Genomic DNA, 20,439 nt, shown 5'->3' on the forward strand with positions numbered 1-20,439 from the left:
CAACACACACATCCATGCCCGAGGCAGGATTCGAACCTGCGACCGTAGCGGACGCGAGGTTCCAGATTGAAGCGCCCAGAACCGCTCGGCCACACCGGCCGGCCCAAAGAGGAAGTCACTGTGAGCCATAAGAATAAGCATATGGGGCAGAAGACAAATTCTGATAGTCCAAGGAGGCAGCGGGTGTGACTGTGTGCTGAGCAATAGCGGAACCCTGCGGCCCGCGCCCTTCCTCGTGTTCAAATTGTCGCACAAGATATTGAAAAGTGATACAGGACTGATTTTTAACTTTCCCACTACCACCAGGGCCTCCGATTCTCTTGAGAATTCCGATTCTTCGCAGAGAGATAGTCTGTCACTTCGTTGATCATCGTTGACCGGTCCTGTAGCGTCTGTGCTACTACCCATTGTGTCGTATGATGGTCCATGTTTGCCGCACTCTTTCACCTGTAGAGCGTGGTTTGCTGCAGCTTTGTTCCCCTTCAGGTGCGGAAAACAAATTACCGCACAATATTGCACTTTATCAATGGGCGGATATTTTTTTTCCAGCTCGCCTGGTTACGGTACTGTGGCGCGGGGATTTAAATGTGTACCAGGACTCCAGAAATGTTGCTGCAAACAAATAAAAAATAAGTCACGTAACTTTATTTTTTGAGGTGTCAGTCTGAACTGTATGACTTCACACGTAAACACTGTGCCTCGACAGCAAACGTTTGTCGAGACATTCTTTATAAAGACAGTCTTTCTGTCTAGAACGTCTTATTTCAACTCTTAGTACCTTTATAAAATATTTAATATGTGATGTTGTAACCTCCCCACTATATTCATTTCTAGATAAACATTAGCTCAACATTACCTACCATTCTATAAAAGGCTACGTATTACCAAAACTATGCCACCACAAACTGTTACCCAACTTAAACTCGTATGCTAACCTTTGACTAAACAGAACCTAATTTGAACTGAACTGTAACGAATCTGAATCCAACTTGTCTTATATTAAATGCGCAACTGAAGTAAAAAAATTACCTGGCCCTAATCAAAATTTCCACTTACCTCTCGTCTTGGCGACATTGCTGCAGATTTCTTCAAAGTACAACAGCAGACAGCAACCGGGCAGAGGCTAAGCTAGATTTCTATTTCTAAATGAAGTTTCTAGACTGTACTCAAACTGTTTCATACCACATGGTACAATGTGGTAAGGTGTATTGACAAACAGTGGGATAGGATGAGTCACTATTCCTATGAAATGATATTCCAAGACAACGATTTTAGACTGCAATATGTATTCAAAAAGACAGAGCAAAATTTCGTATGATCTTCACACATAACATAGGTCTCAACAAAACTATGATTAACAAAGTGAACAATGATTTAAAAAGAGTACAATATTAACAGAGAATTTCTATAAAAAGCAAAGAGCTCAGTCAATTAATATGTTAATGCATGACTCGGGGAAGTGAGATGGTCTTTCCCTCAGGTCTAAGCAAGTTAACTGGCTGACAATAATTATTCTGACAAACTAGCTGCGCAGTGCTGCAGACTAACCTCAAGCTTCTTTTCTTAAAAAAAAAATGACATTATTCAAAATATATATTCTCTTCGCTTTCCAATATATACATCTTATTCATCCTTGCTGTCCCTTACAATCAATCTTTCTTCGTCTAACAGATACAAGCACAAGTCCACAGCACTGCAGAATACGCCCCTCACCTGCCGCACTTCAATTAAGAATGTATTAGACTTCGCAGAGGCAAAGACTGTGCCACGACAAGACCAAAGGTTGTTTAACAGTAACGTAACTTGCTTTCTGTCTGACGAGCACCTCGATACCATACAAAAACTAAAATGACATGACCACCTTACAACGTGACTTCGACATACACTGCCTAACAAAAGCACCCAGAGGTTATGGTCAGACGTCAATGTAACTTTGCACATGAACGCACCATCGACGTGTATGTAAATGATTCGAGTTACTATTTTCTATGACAGGTAGAACGGTCACCAGAGTGTATTAGCGTTGTTCATGTTTCGTGTAGTTACTAGGCCTGGTAGGCTATACAACGGACGTGAACAGCGTCAGATATTGAGTGATCACAGTGAAAGACCTTGAGACGCCACGTACTCCTGCGAGGCAGCGTTATCAGTAGCTGACAGAGTAGAAAGTGCCACATGCGCGAGTAGCCGCACACCAGGGCACACCTCAGAAAACAGGAGAGAAACGATGACGACCCAAGGCGGGAAGACCGCCTGCGGACGGGACTCAAACCCCCGCCAGAGTCGAGCACCAGGGCTGACCAAACAGTGGACCCGACACAACAAGAGCAAGTCAGTAAGAAGCTATGCAGCAACGAAGTGCAACGAACTTTCAACACAAGGCAGCCAACAGGTCAAGTACGAGCCACAATCCAAATGAAGATCAAAGAAGAAAACCAATACAAAAGCGAAGTCGTCGACGAGTAGTCAGTAGTACGGTGGAGACAGCAACGAATGCTATCAGATGAAGTACATGACTGACCGAGCGGTCGTTTTTTTTCTTTATTATAATTTCATTCTCCTGCCTGTATGGGGCTGCACAGTCCACCGCTCTTCAGCCAAACGGCTTTATAAAATACAGAAAGGGGGACTCTTACATAAAAAGAGGGATAAAAAGGGGGACATAAAATCACTGGAAATGGAGATGATGGCAATTAAAATACACATTAATGTGGGGACATGCACTGGGGGACAGTTAAAGGTGGACATAAAGTTAAAAGAACACACCTGGCAATTTGAAGCGCACTTAAAGAACACTCGAGGCAAAAACAACGTAAAAGGCCTCCACAGTATAAAAAGAACATGAACAATCATCGAGTATATACAGGTCGAGTACACAATTAAAACCACATCATTAGATGACACTGTATAATGGCACCGAACACAACAGTAATGTCGCACAAGGGAGGAGAGAAAAGAAGTCGAGAAGGAGGGGAGAGAAAGGATGAGGCGGGGGTGGGGGGGGATGAGCCAAAGGTGGGCTGGGGAGTGAAGGGCTGGGAGAGGAAAACAGCTGAGGAGGGGGTGCAGGGACTCAGGTGGGTAAGGAGGAAAATCCACTCTGGGAGGACGGGAGAGGAAAAAGGGGCCCTGGGGAGGGGGAGGAACAAGGCCAGATTACAGTTGGAAATAAGGGTAGATGTCATGGCGAAATTCAACATCCAGGAGGGGGAGGTGCTGTAAATTGCCCTGATGATGGAGATGGAGAGTGTGGAGGTGGAAAGAGGGAGGGATACAGTGATAGAGGCGCAGCAACAGGTGGGGGGTGGAGAGGAAGGAGGAAACCAGTGGGTGTGGGAGATCAAGCCTGTGGACAGTGTAACGGATGTGGAGATGCTGAAGGAAAAGGTGGAGGTGGGGGAAGTGGATGAGGTCATATAGGAGTTGTGTGGGGGAAGGAAGGCAGATACGAAAGGCAAGGCAAGGCATGGCATTCAAGGATTTGGAGGGCCATGTAAAAGCATAGTTCACAGGTTCAAAATGGTTCAAATGGCTCTGAGCACTATGCGACTTAATTTCTGAGGTCATCAGTCGTCTAGAACATCCATGCCCGAGGCAGGATTCGAACCTGCGACTGTAGCGGTCGCTCGGCTCCAGACTGCAACGCCTAGAACCACACGGCCACTCAGGCAGGCGGTGGGTAGGGGGTGGAGGTCCAGGCAATGCTGGCATAACAGAGGATAGGATGGATGAGGGATTTGTAGGTGTGGAGGCTGGTGGAAGGATGCAACCCCCATGTCCAGCCAAACAGGAGTTTGGATGATTAGGAGATGGATCCAGGTGAGGTGATGATCGAGGGTGAGGCCAAGGTATCTCAGGGTGGGGGTGAGCTGGATGCAATGACCATAAATGGTGAGGTAGAAATCGTGTAGACGGAAGGAGCGGGTGGTGCGGCCTATGATGATTGCCTTGGTTTTGGAGGGGTTGATATGAAGGAATCACTGGTTACACCAAGTGATGAACTGGTCAAGGTGGGTTTGGAAGGTGCATTGGAACTGTTGAAGGTTAGTATAGAGAGCCAGGAAGGCGGTGTCATCAGCATATTGGAGGAGGTGGACAGGAGGTGGTGGCTTGGGCATATCAGCGGTGTACAGGAGATAGAGGAGAGGGGAGAGGACGGAGCCCTGAGGGTCGCCAGCAGTGGGATAAAAGATGCAGGAGTTGGTGTTGTGGGGGGTGACATAGGAAGTACGGCATGAGAGGAAGGAAGCGACCAGAGAGACAAGATTGATAGACAGGTCGTAGGTTTGGAGGTTAAAGAGGAGACCAGGATGCTATACGCAGTCATAGGCATTTTGGCGGTCGAGGGAAACAAAACTGCCGGAGCAATGGGAGTTAAGCTGGAGGGAGAAAAGTTGGACGAGGTTAAGGAGTTGGTCTTCAACGGAGAAGGAGGGTCAGAAGCCACACTGGGTAAGGGGGAGGAGGTGGTGTTGATTAAGGTGCTGATGGATACGACAGGAGAGGATGGATTCGAAGACCTTACTGAAGATAGAGGTGAGGCAGATGGGACGGCAGGAAGAGGCGACGGAAGGGGGTTTGTTGGGTTTGAGGAATAAGAGGACGCAGGAAGTCTTCCACAGGTCGGGGTAGAAGCCAGTAAAGAGGATGACAAGGACAGTCAGGAAGGAGAAGGGGCTTTCTTTAAGGTAGCAGTAGGTGACACAGTCGTGACCAGTGGTCCTGAGTGGTCACGATGTGGTGGTACTTATGGCGGCCTCAAAGGACACAATTAGCTGGTGTATTCACATAATGAGATGGTGGCGCACTCACTTGGCGACACTGCCCTCTACCGTCCATCGATGTCCATTTGCTCTGCGCAGCCCTGTGCCAAAGAAAGGACCCCATTGTGGGTCTCCATTTTGTCGGCTGGTCGACTCATGCAGTATCCAGGTATGTGGGACATCCGGATACATCAGTCGCCTGATGCTGGAATTCACAGGAACGTGAGGGCAAGCATACACATTGTCTAGTTTCCAGTTCACCACGCCTGACCACTACAGGGGAGAATGACCACACTGTGCACAAAGCAAATCATAACTCCATAACATCTGCGCCTACCATCCGGGACTCTACGCAACATTCTGTGTCATCCGGCACCATTGGTTGGAGACTAGCAGTAGCCAGATTATGGAATTACCGTCCAATGCGTAGGCTGCCGTTAACTTCACATAAACAAATGGCTGTGTTTGCAGTGGATCCATGTTTGGGAAGCACTAACTGAATGACGTCGCATTGTGGTCAGCGGTAAATTGCAGTTGTGCAATACCTCGGTTGGCCGTCATCGGCGAATATGGGAGCGACTTGTGAAGAGATCCCGTTCTTCCAACGTTTTGGAGAGGCAGAACGGTGTTACTCCTGACGCCACAGTGTGGAGAGCCCTCGGGTGTGGCTTCATGTACGGTTGCTAGTGACTGACGGAACTCTGACGGCACAACGGAAAATACAGACATCCTGCGTCATAATGTGTTACGTCTAATGCGACAGTATCGTGATACCCTTTCTCAACAGAACAATGCCCAATTGGCCTATTTCTGCTGAAAAAGATTTGGAATTCCTTGTGGGACATAGCGGAATATTTCAGATTGCGCCGCTATAGTTTCACGAAACTCCAGTGGCTGACGGCACTACACGTAGCCTTGAAAATGGCGTCTGTAACGGAGGTGCGTTCCAAGCAGAGAGCTATCATTGACTTCTTTTGTCGGGGAACGAGAGAATCGGAAATATTTATAGACACTTGCAGAATGTCTACGGGAATCTGGCAGTGAGCAAAAGCATGGTGAGTTGTTAGGCGAGGGGTTTATCATAATCGCAACAAGGTTGTGCAAACCTGTCCCATCTTTCACATGCCGGCCGGTCGCACACAGCTATGACTCCCGCAGTATTAGAACGTGCAGACACTCTCGTTGAAGGTGGTCGGCGGATCGCAATAAAACACGCAGATACTCAAGGGACAACTCTGTTGGTAGTGCTGACACACTCCCCTATCATTTAGGGTACTGAAATGTGTATTCCCGCTGGATTCCTCGCCGCCTAACAGAAGACTATAAAGTGCAACGAAGGACCATCTGTGCGGAATTACTTGCGCGGTGTGAGGCTGATCGTGACAGTCGTTTGTCGAACATTGTCACAGGCGATGAAACATGGGTTTATCACTTCGAATCGGAAACAAAATGCCAGTCCGTGTAGTGGCACCACACCATTTCTCCTCTAAAGAAAAATTTCAAAGCCACACCCTCTGCCGATAAAGTCATGGTGGCGGTCTTCTGGGACTCTGAAGGGGTTATTCTGTTTGATGTCCTCCCTCATGGTGCAACGATCAATCCTCAAGTGTACTGGTTACTTTCAGGAAATTAAAGTAACGACTTCAGCGTGTTCGTCGCAACAAAAATACTAATGAACTTCTCCTTCTCCATGACAACACAAGGTCTCACACAAGTCTGCACATCCGAGAGGATCTCACGAAACTTAATTGGACTGTTCTTCCTCATCCACTCTTCAGCACGGATCTCGCAACTTCTGTTTGGCCCAATGAGGCAGGAAGCAGTGAATGGTTGATGGGGATGTTACTGACGCAGCAAGACGCTGGCTCCGACGTCGACCAGTAGACTGCTATCACGTGAACATACAAGCACCCCCAGTAAGACAGCGCAAGGTAGTCGCATTAAATGGAAAATGGCTCTGAGCACTATGGGACTCAACTGCTGAGGTCATTAGTCCCCTAGAACTTAGAACTAGTTAAACCTAACTAACCTAAGGACATCACAAACATCCATGCCCGAGGCAGGATTCGAACCTGCGACCGTAGCGGTCTTGCGGTTCCAGAATGCAGCGCTTTTAACCGTACGGCCACTTCGGCCGGCCATTAAATGGAGATTATTTGGAAAAATACGATGTTATCGTCAAAGGAGTGGGTAATAGTATCGTGTATTGGAATCCTCAATACAACCAACCTGCTGTCAGAAAATGGCTCTGAGCACTATGGGACTTAGCAGCTATGGTCATCAGTCCCCTAGAACTTAGAACTACTTAAACCTAACTAACCTAAGGACATCACACAACACCCAGTCATCACGAGGCAGAGAAAATCCCTGACCCCGCCGGGAATCGAACCCGGGAACCCGGGCGCGGGAAGCGAGAACGCTACCGCACGACCACGAGCTGCGGACGCTGCTGTCAGAAAAGAAAGTGTCGTGTTACTTATTGAACGCCCCACGTATAAATGATGCATTCGTTTCCTAAGCTCTATATTTTCGAAAGCATTACATGTAAAAATACGACTGATGCAATGAATAGACAGCAAATTTACAACGGAGAATTAACACAGCCAACCGGTTGCAAATAATTTTTTAATACATTGACCTAGGTTTCGACACCTCTAAGGATGTCTTCTCAGAATGAAGTATTATGTCTTTATATTTTGATACAGCCTTAGATACCTGGGCCGGTAGGAATCTTACAGTTTTGAATATGGCTGTCTTTCAGCAACCGTATCTAAGTTTCAACGGAGAATAGCACAGCCAGCCGGTTGCAAATAAAGACAGCCATTTTCAAAACGGTAAGATTTCTACCGCGCCAGGTATGTAAGGCTATATCGAAGTATAAAGATTGAAGAATGTCATTCTGATGAATACATCCTTAGAGGCGTCGAAACCTAGGTCAATGTACTAAAAAATTGTTTACAACCGGTTGACTGTGTTACTTCTCCGCTGAAACATATATACGGTTGCCGAAAGACAGCCATGTTCAATATTGTCATCAAATTTACATTCTGCACCCTAAAAATGTTTTATGGGAGCCGATCTGGTCAAATGACACATACCCAAGCTGTAGTCAATTTCGTTCCATACCTTATGCAGTAACATCCTGTCAATTGTCATCACAGCAACACTGATGTGTTCTCGCGCTCTCTGAGCTGCACCAGTGTTCTTCGCAAATGGGTTACTTATACACGGTTCTTAACGTAACCCTGAAGAAAAAGACAAAAGGTGTCAGTTCAAGCGACCTGGACTGGGCCTAGAGAGCAGAGCCACAACATCTTTACCACTACGCTCAATCCAGCAATGCTGAAGTTACTCGTTCAGATACAGAAGAACATCGATGCTCCAACGAGGCCGTGATCCATCTTATTGGAAGCTGAAATTCTAGAAATCAGCAGACAGTTCCCTCCGCCCTCTCCTGCGCTGTATCTGGCAAACTTGGTCGACTGATGTTTTTCTGTTTACAGAGCAAAGAAACAGCGTCCCTAAATTGTCGATACCAAAGCACGGTGCTGTGGTTACATGGCAGTACTTTATCATAATTGGTTATAAATGCGCTCTGCACTGTTGTAACAGATAAACAGCTCACACATTCCAACACACAAAAACTCTTTTCTAGCTATGTCGCCATGAACTCGTAATGCCAGCTGTGGGGCGCAATGCAAACTCGAAAATGGTTCAAATGGCTCTGAGCACTATGGGACTTAACATCTGAGGTCATCAGTCCCCTAGAACTTAGAACTACTTAAACCTAACCAACCTAAGGACATCACACACATCCATGCCCGAGGCAGGATTCGAACCTGCGGCCGTAGCGGTCGCGCGGTTCCGGACTTAAGCGCCTAGAACCGCTCGGCCACTCCAGCCGGCTATGCAAACTCGGTGAGTTTACTGTTCTGTCTATGAATCGGTCATATGAGTACATGCATTACTTTGGAAAATATGAATCAGTCATATGAGTACATGCATTACTTTGGAAAATATAGAAATTAGAAAACGAATGAGTCATTCAGCACCCAGGTATAAATACGAGAACTTCTGCATGCGTCACCTGAAACTGAACCTGAACCTGAAAAGGTTCTAAAACTAGTTAATTAAAGTGAAGAAACACTTCATAAGTGAATGGTTGCAGCTATCTTTATTAATATTTCGTTTTTGAGAAGTTCCAGAATTTCACTTCAGTAATGAAATCTGCTCACTGAAAATTTTTTGGGTAAGGTACATTTACCTATATGGTGAAGGCATCGAGAAGTAAGAGAATTTATGAACCGAAAATATACAGATAGGTAGAAGATTTTTCACCTTGCCGTCATACTGAACTACGTAATCCCTAACAATTTATACACAGCATAAATTAACCTAAGTCTGTAAATATTTGAGTTTGAAAAGTTTTAGACAGATTACTGGCTCTACGCTGCAGTTCCCGCGCTGCGACTGAGCAGTTGTGTAACAGACAGTAATTCGTTAACAAAGACGACGCAGAGTACTAATGCGAACAGTTCACGTTAAAATCCATATCTCAAAAGGCTTAAACACAAAGCAGTAGTCGTATCCCAACAGCTGTACATAAAGTGTAAGAGAATGTTATCATGTTAACCGCTTGCCATTAAAAGTCGAGAATATCAGTTCTGCCAACTGCGCAGAACTGGGATAATGCAGCCCGCTTTACACGCGCGAGTGTCGGTGACTGCCGACGTAGCCGCCGCCGCTCTAATTTGGTCGGTGTCCAGTGAGTCCGAGGAAACGTTGGAGGGGGAGGGTCGCGAAACGAGTGTGACCTCCCTCCCTCGACCTTGTGTGGGGCAACGTTTGCAGTTACGCCAACCACCTCCGAGTTTCCGTGAGAGCGCGCGGACTCCGTATATAAACGCGAGTGAGATAGCTCTCTCCTCATCTCCACGGCAAGGCGCATCCTCAGAGGAGAGGCGTCCAGTCCAGCAACCCGCAGCCGGCAGCCAGGACAGCTTCAGAGGTATTTTCTGCTAGACTGCACACCCGAGGAGCATTGGACGGTTGCGCCGCGGAATGCAGACTTCCTTCGTGACTGTGCGTGCTAGAAGCTGCGTGTGCGACCTTTAGAATGCGTGTTTAGATATTCGGTGCCCACGTTGAGATGCTTGTCACTATCTATTGGTTCCAAATCAATCTTCGGGACTGATTTTTAAAATGGGAATACAGAGTAGTGATGCATATTTGGATACGTTTTCAGAAGAGTATACAAGAACAGGAATTTTAATATCTGGTCCTGTTTCTTTGCTCTGATCTTGCTCAGATGGATTCTTTGCAGTAATATTTTGTCTCCAAGCTTCAAATCGTGTTCATCAAAAGATTTATTATTCTAATTTCTTCTAAAATGAAAATTCTTAATCAAATCTCCTAGCAGGTAGTTTATGGACAATTTTAGTTACAAGTGCTTCATGTGTGTAGAAATCTGTAGTAAAGTGTTGCTACGTGTGTCTCATAGCATTGGTAACAAACTTTCTTTAAACTTCTTTCTCGATGACTTGAACCAGAGCGTTCTTCGTTAGTGCCTTGTCAAGCGAATAGGAAGTGTACAGACATGAAGGGGAATCCGATTATATTTGTGGTGGTTAATGGAGCTATGTATGAATTTTTCACATGAATCACCTTATTGTTCGGATTTTTCTAACAACTTTTTGGTTACAAATTCGTTAGAGCACTTTGACCGACAATGTACAGAAACGCCCGTTACCTTATCGAAACTCTGTTCCAAGCAAAAATCACGGAGCCGTAATGGACATAACATAACGACAGTTTAATGCGTATGGTGCCGTTGCACAGAAAAAAAAATTGTTGTAACTGTTTGGTTCGACAGCACTTGTGGGGTCTTGACGTCTCTGGTAGCAATTACTTTAAACATTATAATGAGTATTGCAGCTATCACTTATCGTTTTCGTAACGAATGCAGAAGATAATACGTTTTTAAGTCGTATTGTATAGGGGTAACGTTTGTTAATTGCGACCATGTTTACGTTACATGTTACAAACGTTACTCAGTATGACGACCATCTGCATCGATGACAGCCTGGAACCGCACTAGAGATACCATTTCACAACTGCTCGCAGCCCTTTTCGAACGGTGCACCAAGGAATGTTTATCTGTCATGACACTGCTTGAAGGTCGCACATGGCTTCCAGCTTTCTTTGCCATGGCAACAGCAAACTTCTTCAACAATTAGTGGCGCAATTTGCCTTTGGCCTCCCCCAGGAACAATTCCGATATCGCTCGTTAATTCAAACTTACGAATGGTATTTTTCAACTACGGTGCACGAAATGTACCTCTACGTATTCCCTTAATTCGCCTATATTCACGAAGAGCAGCACTACTATTGTTGTTATTTCGATAAAACAACTTTTCAGGTAAAGCCGTGCTCAGTTTGTCCAAACACACGTTGACATCTGCAACTATAACGCACACAGATGCTTTCGTTTCCTTCCTACGTCTCTGCACCAGTACCGGCGCCTAACAACGCAAATCCTGAAGAGTACAGTCTGAATATCACTCCTATAAAGTTTGGTACCAACAGGGTGAATAGTCCACACTGTCTCAAGTAGCGAAAGTTTAATTATAATCACCATGTGTATCAGTTACTTCACAAAATGCAGTTTCTGACTTTTGCATAACAGCGGCTGCGTATATCGCAGTAGAAACGAAGGCACCAATATGCATTTTAAAAATGGTTGAGTTAACTGCAGGAATACATGCATTTGCGACCGGTGGATGTTTTCATTAGTTATCCTTTCCTTTGTGTCATATCAGTTAACAGAATGTAGTGGATGTTTTGGCCTTCTGTAACGACCTTCTGTAGGTTCTTTCTTCGCTGCAGAGCTCCGTTATAACAATGGGTGAAACGCAATTTCTGTTGTACTTCATGATCTAAATTGACATAATTAGATAAGAATTTAAAACAGCCAGAGTTTCCACAAAATTTTGTTTTTGTATTTTATAAGTATGTGTACTTACAGTGTAATGTATCAGATTAGAAATTACTTTCCGATTCATGTTAAGGACTATAGCTGAGAACTTCAACATTTTTTCTGTAATAGTTGTGTCTAGAATAGTTAATTTTAATTACTTATTAACTGATTGTTCCCAGATGACGCAGTGGTGCAGTTTTTCGGCTTTCGCGTTGCTTGTGTCTGCGGCGTGCTTAGCCTTAGCGGTAAGCTGACATTGTTTCTCACTTTTATACTGATCACTATTCTTCACAGCATTTTCTGTTGTCGTTGTTCCGCACTGGATAACATTTTTGCTAACTCCTCTTCGACTGTTTCTTTTTAAGTTTTCTTTTTTTCAGTTGTGTGGTCAAGTCACACGAGATCATTCACATGGAAGATAACTGAATAGTATTCCACTGGTCTAATATTCCAAGTTCTTGCACTCATAAGTTTCACGCGAAAATTACCCTGGAGCACACAGTGACATATCCCTATTTGTATACTTGTTGGCTCAATTACACCCTATGACTGTGTTGAGCTAACATCAGATCTATAGCCGGAGTTGGTTGGACCAGTAAAAACACAGGTTGGAAGTTTAGGATTCCGTTGACGACGAGGTTATAAATGACGGAATACAAAGATACCGAGCTAACTGGCGCAGTGGTTAAGCCGCTAAACTCGCATACGGGAGGGATGGATTCCAATCTCCGACCAGCCATTAAGAGTTAAACATTTAGTTGTTTCATTAAATCGTTGAAGATAATCACTACAAAGGTACCTTTGAAAAGGACACATTCAATTTACATCTCCGTCTTTGCCCTATCTGAGTTAGTGCTTAGTCTCTGGTGACATCGAGGTCGCCGGGAAATTAAAAGAACTCTAATCTTCCATTTTTTCCTTACAGAAGGATGGGCTAAGAAATCAGATGTTGACTTTCCAACGGAACAATCTCGTCATTCATGTGAAGTATGTTAGGGAAACAGAGAAAAATATTAACATAAATGGTCAGGTGACAATTTGAGCATTGATCCTTCTAGTTTGGTAATTGATTGGTCACCTCGCACGATAGCAGTGGTATGATGCTCCGTCTTCCAAGAGAATGTCCACTCGACGTAATTTATATACGCTGGCGGTAATAGTATTGTGGTTCTTAAAGAAGACACCTTGGAAACTTTAGGTTACGTCCACATTATTACTGACCATGTGCATCCCTTCCGAATCTACATCTACACATACACTCTGCAAGCCACTGTGCAGTGAATGGCTAGGGTACACCGTACCAATATAATCGATTTTCTTTCCGGTTTCATTTGCTTCCAAAGTGAGGGAAAAAGACATGTAACGGTGATGCAGGATAGGTTGTCCTGAGAAACAACTGTTCAAAAAAAATTCGATACTTTGCCCCGTTTCCAAGTTTATTAGCATTTAATTTAACCAACCAGAACGTCGCGAGCGCAAATTCCAGCGGCCCGCCGCATACAATTAGTGTCAGTTGTTTTCACGAGACTGCTCAACCTTTGGCTTGGGTTCGAGCCTTATTATTGTCCCATGTCCAATTTTTGTATCGCTCTCTAGTTCGGGTTTAGGAAACCAAATGAAGAACACGTTTCGCGACGCCGTCTCGGGCGAGCCGCTAGAATTTGCGCGCGCAAACGCCTGATGGACTAACTCGAATGCTAATTAATTCGAAAACGGGGTGACGTATCAAATTTTTATCTTAGCAGTTATTTCTCAGCGCAGCCTACCCTGCAACACTCTTACAAGCTTTTCAGTCTGTTCCTGACCACCATGTATATACATCTGTACATACCCTAATGTAGTATCTTATACTTATGATGCCTACGCGATATATACGACAGTGGTAGCGTAATGGTTGTACAGTCTTCTTTGAAAACAGGTTCTCTAAATTTACTCTACAAGATTTCGGAGGTACTATGTCGTCTTGCATCCAGGGGTTCCCTTTTAAGTTCCCCGAACATTTATGTCACATTTTCTTATGGTCCATACAGACTTGTTACGATCCTAGTAGCATGTGTCTGAATTTGTTCGATACCTGTTGTCATGCCTACTTGAGAAACTTTCCAAAACACTGGAACACTACTCTAGAATTGACTTCATTGTCATTTCGGATGCTACTTCCTTTACATGTGTATTGCACTTCCCCAGAACATTTCCATTAGATTTAAGTCTTCCATTTGCCTTCCATAATACTGATTTTGCGAGATCGTCCTATTTACAATGGCTTCTTAGTATAATGATGTAAATGTTCAAGATGTTCACCAATAATTGTTAATCTGATAATATTGGGTTCTTTCTCATTGTTATAGACAGTATTTTACGCTTATCTCATTTAAAGGGAGGTGCCATTCATTAGCCTAAGTGAAAATGTTGTTCAGGTTTTTCTGAAATTCCTTAGGTTCTTCCAACGATGGTATTTTTCTTTATACTGCAGAACTGTCAGCGAACAATCTTAAAGTGCTGTTAAACCTGTCTGATAAATCGTTTACCTATACTGAAAACATCAGACGTCCTATTACGCTTCCTTGGGCACAGTCAATGTTACTTTCATTCCTGAGGAACTTTCACCGTCCAAATTAACGTACTGGGTTTTTATAGTCAAATATTCGTCGACCCAGTCATATATGTGCGAAGTTGCTCCATATGACCATAACTTCTTCGTACTCAACCATGTGATACAGTGTCGCAAGCCTTTCTGATATCTAGGAAGACACAATCTACCTTCAAAGCTGATGTCTTTCCTACTATAAATGGCTTTGTGCTGCACGACAATTATTAAACCCATACGGCAGAGGTGTGAGAATCATTACGATGATGGTCTGGCTTAACAAGTTTCTTCGTGTCGACACCGAACGATATGGCGGTACAGGTGAGGCACTGGATTCGAGACAGGGACCGAACGAGGTGGTGCAGTAGTTCAAATACAGTAGTCGCACTCGTGACTACAGGTGCTTAAGACCCTGTTCGGTCATCCAGATCAAAGTTTTAAGTTGTTTTTCTAAATCAGTTCACCCAATCGACAATACGATTCCTTTGAAAAGGACATGTCCTATTTCCTTCCTCAACCCTTCCTAATATACGCTCGTGCTGACTCCAATTACAGCGTCGTCGACGGTGCGTTAAAACCTAATCTTCTTTCCTTCTTTTTTCGAGAGAGGAGCCGTGTTCAGATCTTCTCCTGGCCTGTCTGATTCTAGTTCTTCGTGCTTTACGTAAACCATACTTGTAAATTTCCAGGATGATGCCTTCAGTAAACCTGCTGACGAATCCGTGCCACTTTCTTGTCCGGCTGAGAATGTGATCGTTTTCTGATACCTTCGTCTACGATGAGACTTTAAAATATCTAACTTTTTCCTTCAAGAATTATCGAAAACAGTTCGAGCGTAGTACTTAAGGAGAAGTTCTGAAAACGTATGGCACTCCATCTCTCCCTTCCGGAACATTGCGATCTAAAGGTGCGTCCTCAGAGAACGCGCAGCCTTCCTCAAAATGGTCACGAGTCGTGAGGCGTTGGTCTTGTTGGCGGTATAGGCCACCAAACTGAGCTGCGCCGTAAACTGGTAAACTCGATCCACTATCATTTCATCAAAGTGTGTGGTTCGTTCGTGAGCTGTGCATTTAGACGGCTTTTCAGGGATCGTTGACGCGCTCTGTTGCAAGGTGACTTCACGAGCAAAAATTGCCTTTACAAAGGCTGCCACAGCATCATTACCCGCCTCCGTTACCGAGGTCGCGAATGAACCCGTGTGCGGTGGCGGTGGACGCGGAGGTAAGCGGGTTCGAGTCCTGGTGGCGAAGGAAATTTTCAGTTGGCTGGTAAGGGAAGAAGAGGCGGTGGCGTAAACTTCATGATCAGCAGTTTTTGCGCCAATGTTCTGGATTAAATTCCAAAACTCTCTACTCATGAAGTGAAGACATATGACACTACTGATAGTGATGCATTCATCGTATGGGGACGTTACGTTCGGCGCCCCCTTGGTGCTACTCGAGAGGCGTAGGCTATGTGCCAGCACCGGTTTTCATCCTCTCCCTTCTCTCATCATCATCATATAACACGAACATAGCACCACACTAAACACGCATCCATCAAACTCATCTACACTCTACAAATACGCATACGACGCCAATCTCACATATCCTCGAGGAATGAGGCCAATGTGGGCTGAAGAACTGTTTTTCTTTCCGACAGGTAGCTGGACACACCCTTTGGGATATCCCAGCTAACAATGCCATTCGACGTTTACGACCAGTACATGGGTGCGAACCGTGCAAACTTCACTGTCGATAGTTAACATGCTTTGCTCGATAACTTTCAACAGACATATCGAGCTTGCGGATGAATCTCTGCTTCAAAAAATCCAAGTTTATTGCGAATTTGTTTTTGTAAGCGATCCTGTTATTTGTTCAAATGGTTCAAATGGCTCTGAGCAATATGGGACCTAACATCCGAGCTCATCAGTCCCCTAGACTTAGAAGTACTTAAACCTAACTAACATAAGGACATCACACATATCCATGCCCGAGGCAGAACGAACCTGCGACCGTAGCAACAGCGCGGTTCCGAACTGAAGCGCCTAGAACCGCTCTTCCACAGCGGCCGACGCTGTTATTTGTCTACTTCTTTATTTTTGTTGGTTCCGCTAGAGTGACGCGATATTTGAATCTTTGGATAACATTCGATAAAAACCATCGAAATGTCCAATACTGCCTGCAATTATTTAAGTGAAAAGATTTTTCACGTCAAACTTTTTCCCACTTTTTAATACTTGTATTATTCATTGTAGGTGGTTATTTCTTCTTGTTTTTAAATGATGGCACAGCATAATGAACGCTGAACGTACTATTTTGCCTCGCTCCATCGTAGACAGTGAGCAGTCACTAACCGAATCAGCTGCGCGTCCACAAACATCAGATTTGTGCCGCGGGGTACAGCATGGTCGGTGAAGCGAAGCGCAGAGCGATGGCTGTGGATCCACCTTAATACGTATGTACATCGCCAGTGCATACAAACTGGTTGACCACTGACAATTTTGTAGCGTACAAATTGGCTGCTATTCTCAATGAAAAGCTGCGATTTTGACTAGAAAGGCAGCTCAGAGCACAATTCTTTGTAATTCTATTCCTGCGAATCGTGTTTCGAATCCTGGCCCAGGCAATTTATAGGAATCTTTTATCGTCTAAAAGTCGGCTGCCAAACTCTGTTACGGCTCCACTCAGAAGATCACTTCGGTCATGCCAAAATAAGAAAAGTGTAGTCTCTAATAATCTGCTGAACATTAACAAACGAAAAAGATCTGGAGTTGAACTATGTTTGGCTTTCATAACGTTAACTTCATCAGGTCGTTTTGCTGCCGTTTACGTAATATACATATATATAAATTCATTTGTACATTAAGCTTCAGTAATCGTTATGCAACCTACGTCCTAAGTGGTTATGCTATTGGACAGTTAAAAACAATCTGATTGTAGACAATAACAACAAACAATGAGGCGTAATAAACTGCCCAGTAAAGTTTTGTCCAGCTTGCAGGTCTGAAAAGGACATGGGATTAGTTTTTAGGAGAGCAAGGAATGAAAGACTAAGTCTTATGGAACCAAAAAATACACTGATGCTAAAAAATTAAGGACGAAAGTAATGTGTCACTGCCGAGACACGAAGGTCGATAAAACTTGGACGATACACAGAAATATCTGCTGCAGTATAGTACAGAAGGTAAATGGAGGAAATTCTCAATGAAACTAAATCTAAAGGTACTTTTATTCAAAGATAATAATTACTCTGAAGTCTCTCCAGTTTATGATGGCCCTCTGAACGTTACAGTAGGCGGTATATGCTTCATGAGAGGGTGTGTGAGCATCACAGAGAGCAATGCTTGCTCTGTAACGTACTCTCAAGTTGGCCACAAGGATTCTAAGGAGTTCTTGTGGCAGGACGTTCTGTTCCTCTACAAGCGTCGCTGACAACTGCTGAGTGATCTTTAGGTTGTGTGCAAGTGCTGTAATACGCCTCCACACCGCATCCTACATGTGTTCAACTGGATTTAAGTCGGGGGAACGGGCAGACCACTGCACTCGCCGAATATTCTTTCGTTCCAAGAGCTCTTCCACCAGCGCTGTTCGAAGCGGTCGCGCATTGTCATCCATAAAAATAAAGTCACGGCCGAAAACATCCCTGGAAAGACACACATCGGGAAGGAGTACATTGTCACAGAAACTTTGCCTGATGATTGTACCGTGTTCAAAGATTTTGAGGTTTTGAGGTCAATACGCCAATGCAACATTATGCATCCCCGCACCGTAACACCTACACCACCAAGACGATCATGTTCGACAATGTTCCTGGATGCGTTACATGTGCGCACCGTATTAGGGTACGTCCAGAATCACTACTCAGACTGAAACTGCTCTCATCGGAGAAGAACAGGCGGTTCCACTTCTCGCTGGTCCAGTCCCTAATTTCTTGACGCCACCGTAAACGGTGCCGCCGATGTGCTGGTGTCAACGAAATACTATGAGTTAGTCGTCGGTAAAGATACCACCGCGATTTAGTCGCCGTGCCGCTGTGGAGCGTGAGATTGTAAGCCTTGCAGTCCTGTTAAATGTACTGTAGTTGCAATTGCTGCCGCCTTTTGATGAGGGTCCCTTCTTGTCTTTATGTAGAGGTTGTGTACTGTAGTAGATAAGAGTGGTCGACCACCTCCTCTATTCCGGGCACCAATGCATGTTGTTTGTAACACTCGCCGGGTACGTGAAACAATACTGTGACTAATACCAAACTCCTGGGCTAAACTCGGCACACTAAGTCTTCCTTCTAGTCTCCCGATGATTCTTTCCTGTGCGGAAACATTCAGATGTTGTCTTAGGGCCTTGTTCTAATGAAGAACAGTACCACAGCGCAACTTAACTCGTTGATTGACATATACTGTCCTTTCCCGTTCCTTCTACGCTTGGTTTTGTGGGGCCAGCCCCATTTGACGCTATACTCGCGCTGACCTCACGTCATGTGACGTCGAGCGCTTTGCGCACGACTTTGATTCATTTCTACCGTTTAATTAATATGTTATGTTACTTTATATATCTCTCCCTTAAGTTCTGCAGAGCAGTGTAATAACTTTACTGTGAAATAAAAATAAAGAGTAATCAAAATAAAAGCAGTCTGTTCGAAAGGGCATCTTTGCATACCTGTGAATTCAAAATCTACTTCTACTTAACATTCAGTATCATATTGACAATCCCTGTGCAGGATAACATGCTTGGATACTCCTTGGGATTCTGACCAGAAGGTGGTTGAGACGTTGCTATTGAAGGTTGTCCCACTGTTCGACCGCGGGTCCCCTGGGACCATGCACTCTGTGAGGACGATCTCTGCGACAACACACTGCAGTCGCCAGTTGGTCTCAAGCATGCTGAGTCTGGCTCTTGTGAACACATACCGCAGGGCACTGCATTCGTTTGATTCCTAGCTTCTTGAGATGGACGTTCATAAGGTGTACGCAATGTGTTCATGCATTTTCGTCTCGAAATACCGACCCATCGCTGAAAGGGGGGGCTTTTGATCTGGACAATAAGTTCGAGGATCTTTTCCAGATACAGCACAACTCTCGAATTACCTTCAATAGCGATGGGAGTTGCCTGACATCCGTACATGATACTGGCCCAAAACATGACTGACGTAGCTCCCAGCTGAACCCGGGGGACTAAATGCCTGGCACATTCATTTGTGCTTGGCTCTCTGAGCACTCTTTTACGACGATGGTCACTCGCCAGACAGATCCTGTCTCGTCGGTAAAATCAACCCGACATCAACGATCCTGCTTCAATTCCAGGACTTTCCACGCCCTCCTTCTTCGAGCACGACAGTGCCTAGAAGTTTGTAATGTTGTTCGTAATGGACAGCCATGGGTTAAATTGTTCTTATGGAGACGGTTGCGTATTGTCGATACAACCTCACAGTTGACTCCTAAATATACAGCGCGCATTGCTGTGGTAGTCTCCCTGGGGTACCTCCGCGTCATGTAGATAGCAGCCATCGGATGGTGTTGTCGACTTCGTAGGATCACTATGAGGCAGATCTTACAATGTTTATTGTCTCACGATAGCAGTTTAATGCTCGAATACTGTCGCTTAACTGTTCGTGAATTCGGTGAGCAACTTCCAAGACTTAAAACCCTTCTTGCCATAACATGGCAACGCGTGGACAGTTAAAGCTTGAAATTATTGCTCAGTGTATGTGAATAGACAGACCAGTGTATCCTAGACAGATTGTGTTTTGCACGATTCGCGACACATAGCCCGCTCTAGTGAACTGCTCCGAGATGTAAGTATAGTTTTACATACGATTATACACGTGATTATACACCGAAGCGACAAAGAAACTGGTACAGGCATGCGTATTAAGATACAGAGTTACGTACACAGGCAGAATACGGCGCTGCGGTCGGTAACGCCTATATAAGATAGCTAGTTTCTAGCGCAGTTGTTAGACCAGTTACTGCTGCTACAATGGCAAGTTATCAAAATTTAAGTGTATTTGAAAGTGGTGTTACAATCGGTGCACGAGCGATAGGACACAGCACAGCCGAAGTGGCGATGAAGTGCGGATTTTCCCGTGCGAATATTTCATGAGTGTACCTTGAATAGCAGGAATCCGGTAAAACATCA

General features: G+C 44.6%; 1 protein-coding gene across 2 annotated transcripts in view; it reads left to right on the forward strand.

Annotated features, from left to right (window-relative positions):
• Positions 1–20,439, forward strand: part of LOC126249540 (U-scoloptoxin(01)-Cw1a-like) — a 69,248-nt gene that overhangs the window by 20,268 nt on the left and 28,541 nt on the right. The window contains exons 1-2 of one of the 2 annotated variants that reach the window (XM_049951203.1): positions 9,663–9,771; positions 11,919–11,984. In XM_049951203.1, coding sequence (XP_049807160.1) covers positions 11,919–11,984 — 66 coding nt within the window. In that variant the 5' untranslated portion in view covers positions 9,663–9,771. Of the gene's footprint in view, positions 1–9,662; positions 9,772–11,918; positions 11,985–20,439 lie in introns of those variants that run through there. The other variant, XM_049951205.1, reaches the window with a different exon arrangement.

Source organism: Schistocerca nitens, chromosome 3 (genome assembly GCF_023898315.1).
Source record: "Schistocerca nitens isolate TAMUIC-IGC-003100 chromosome 3, iqSchNite1.1, whole genome shotgun sequence".
Taxonomy (NCBI): domain Eukaryota; kingdom Metazoa; phylum Arthropoda; class Insecta; order Orthoptera; family Acrididae; genus Schistocerca; species Schistocerca nitens.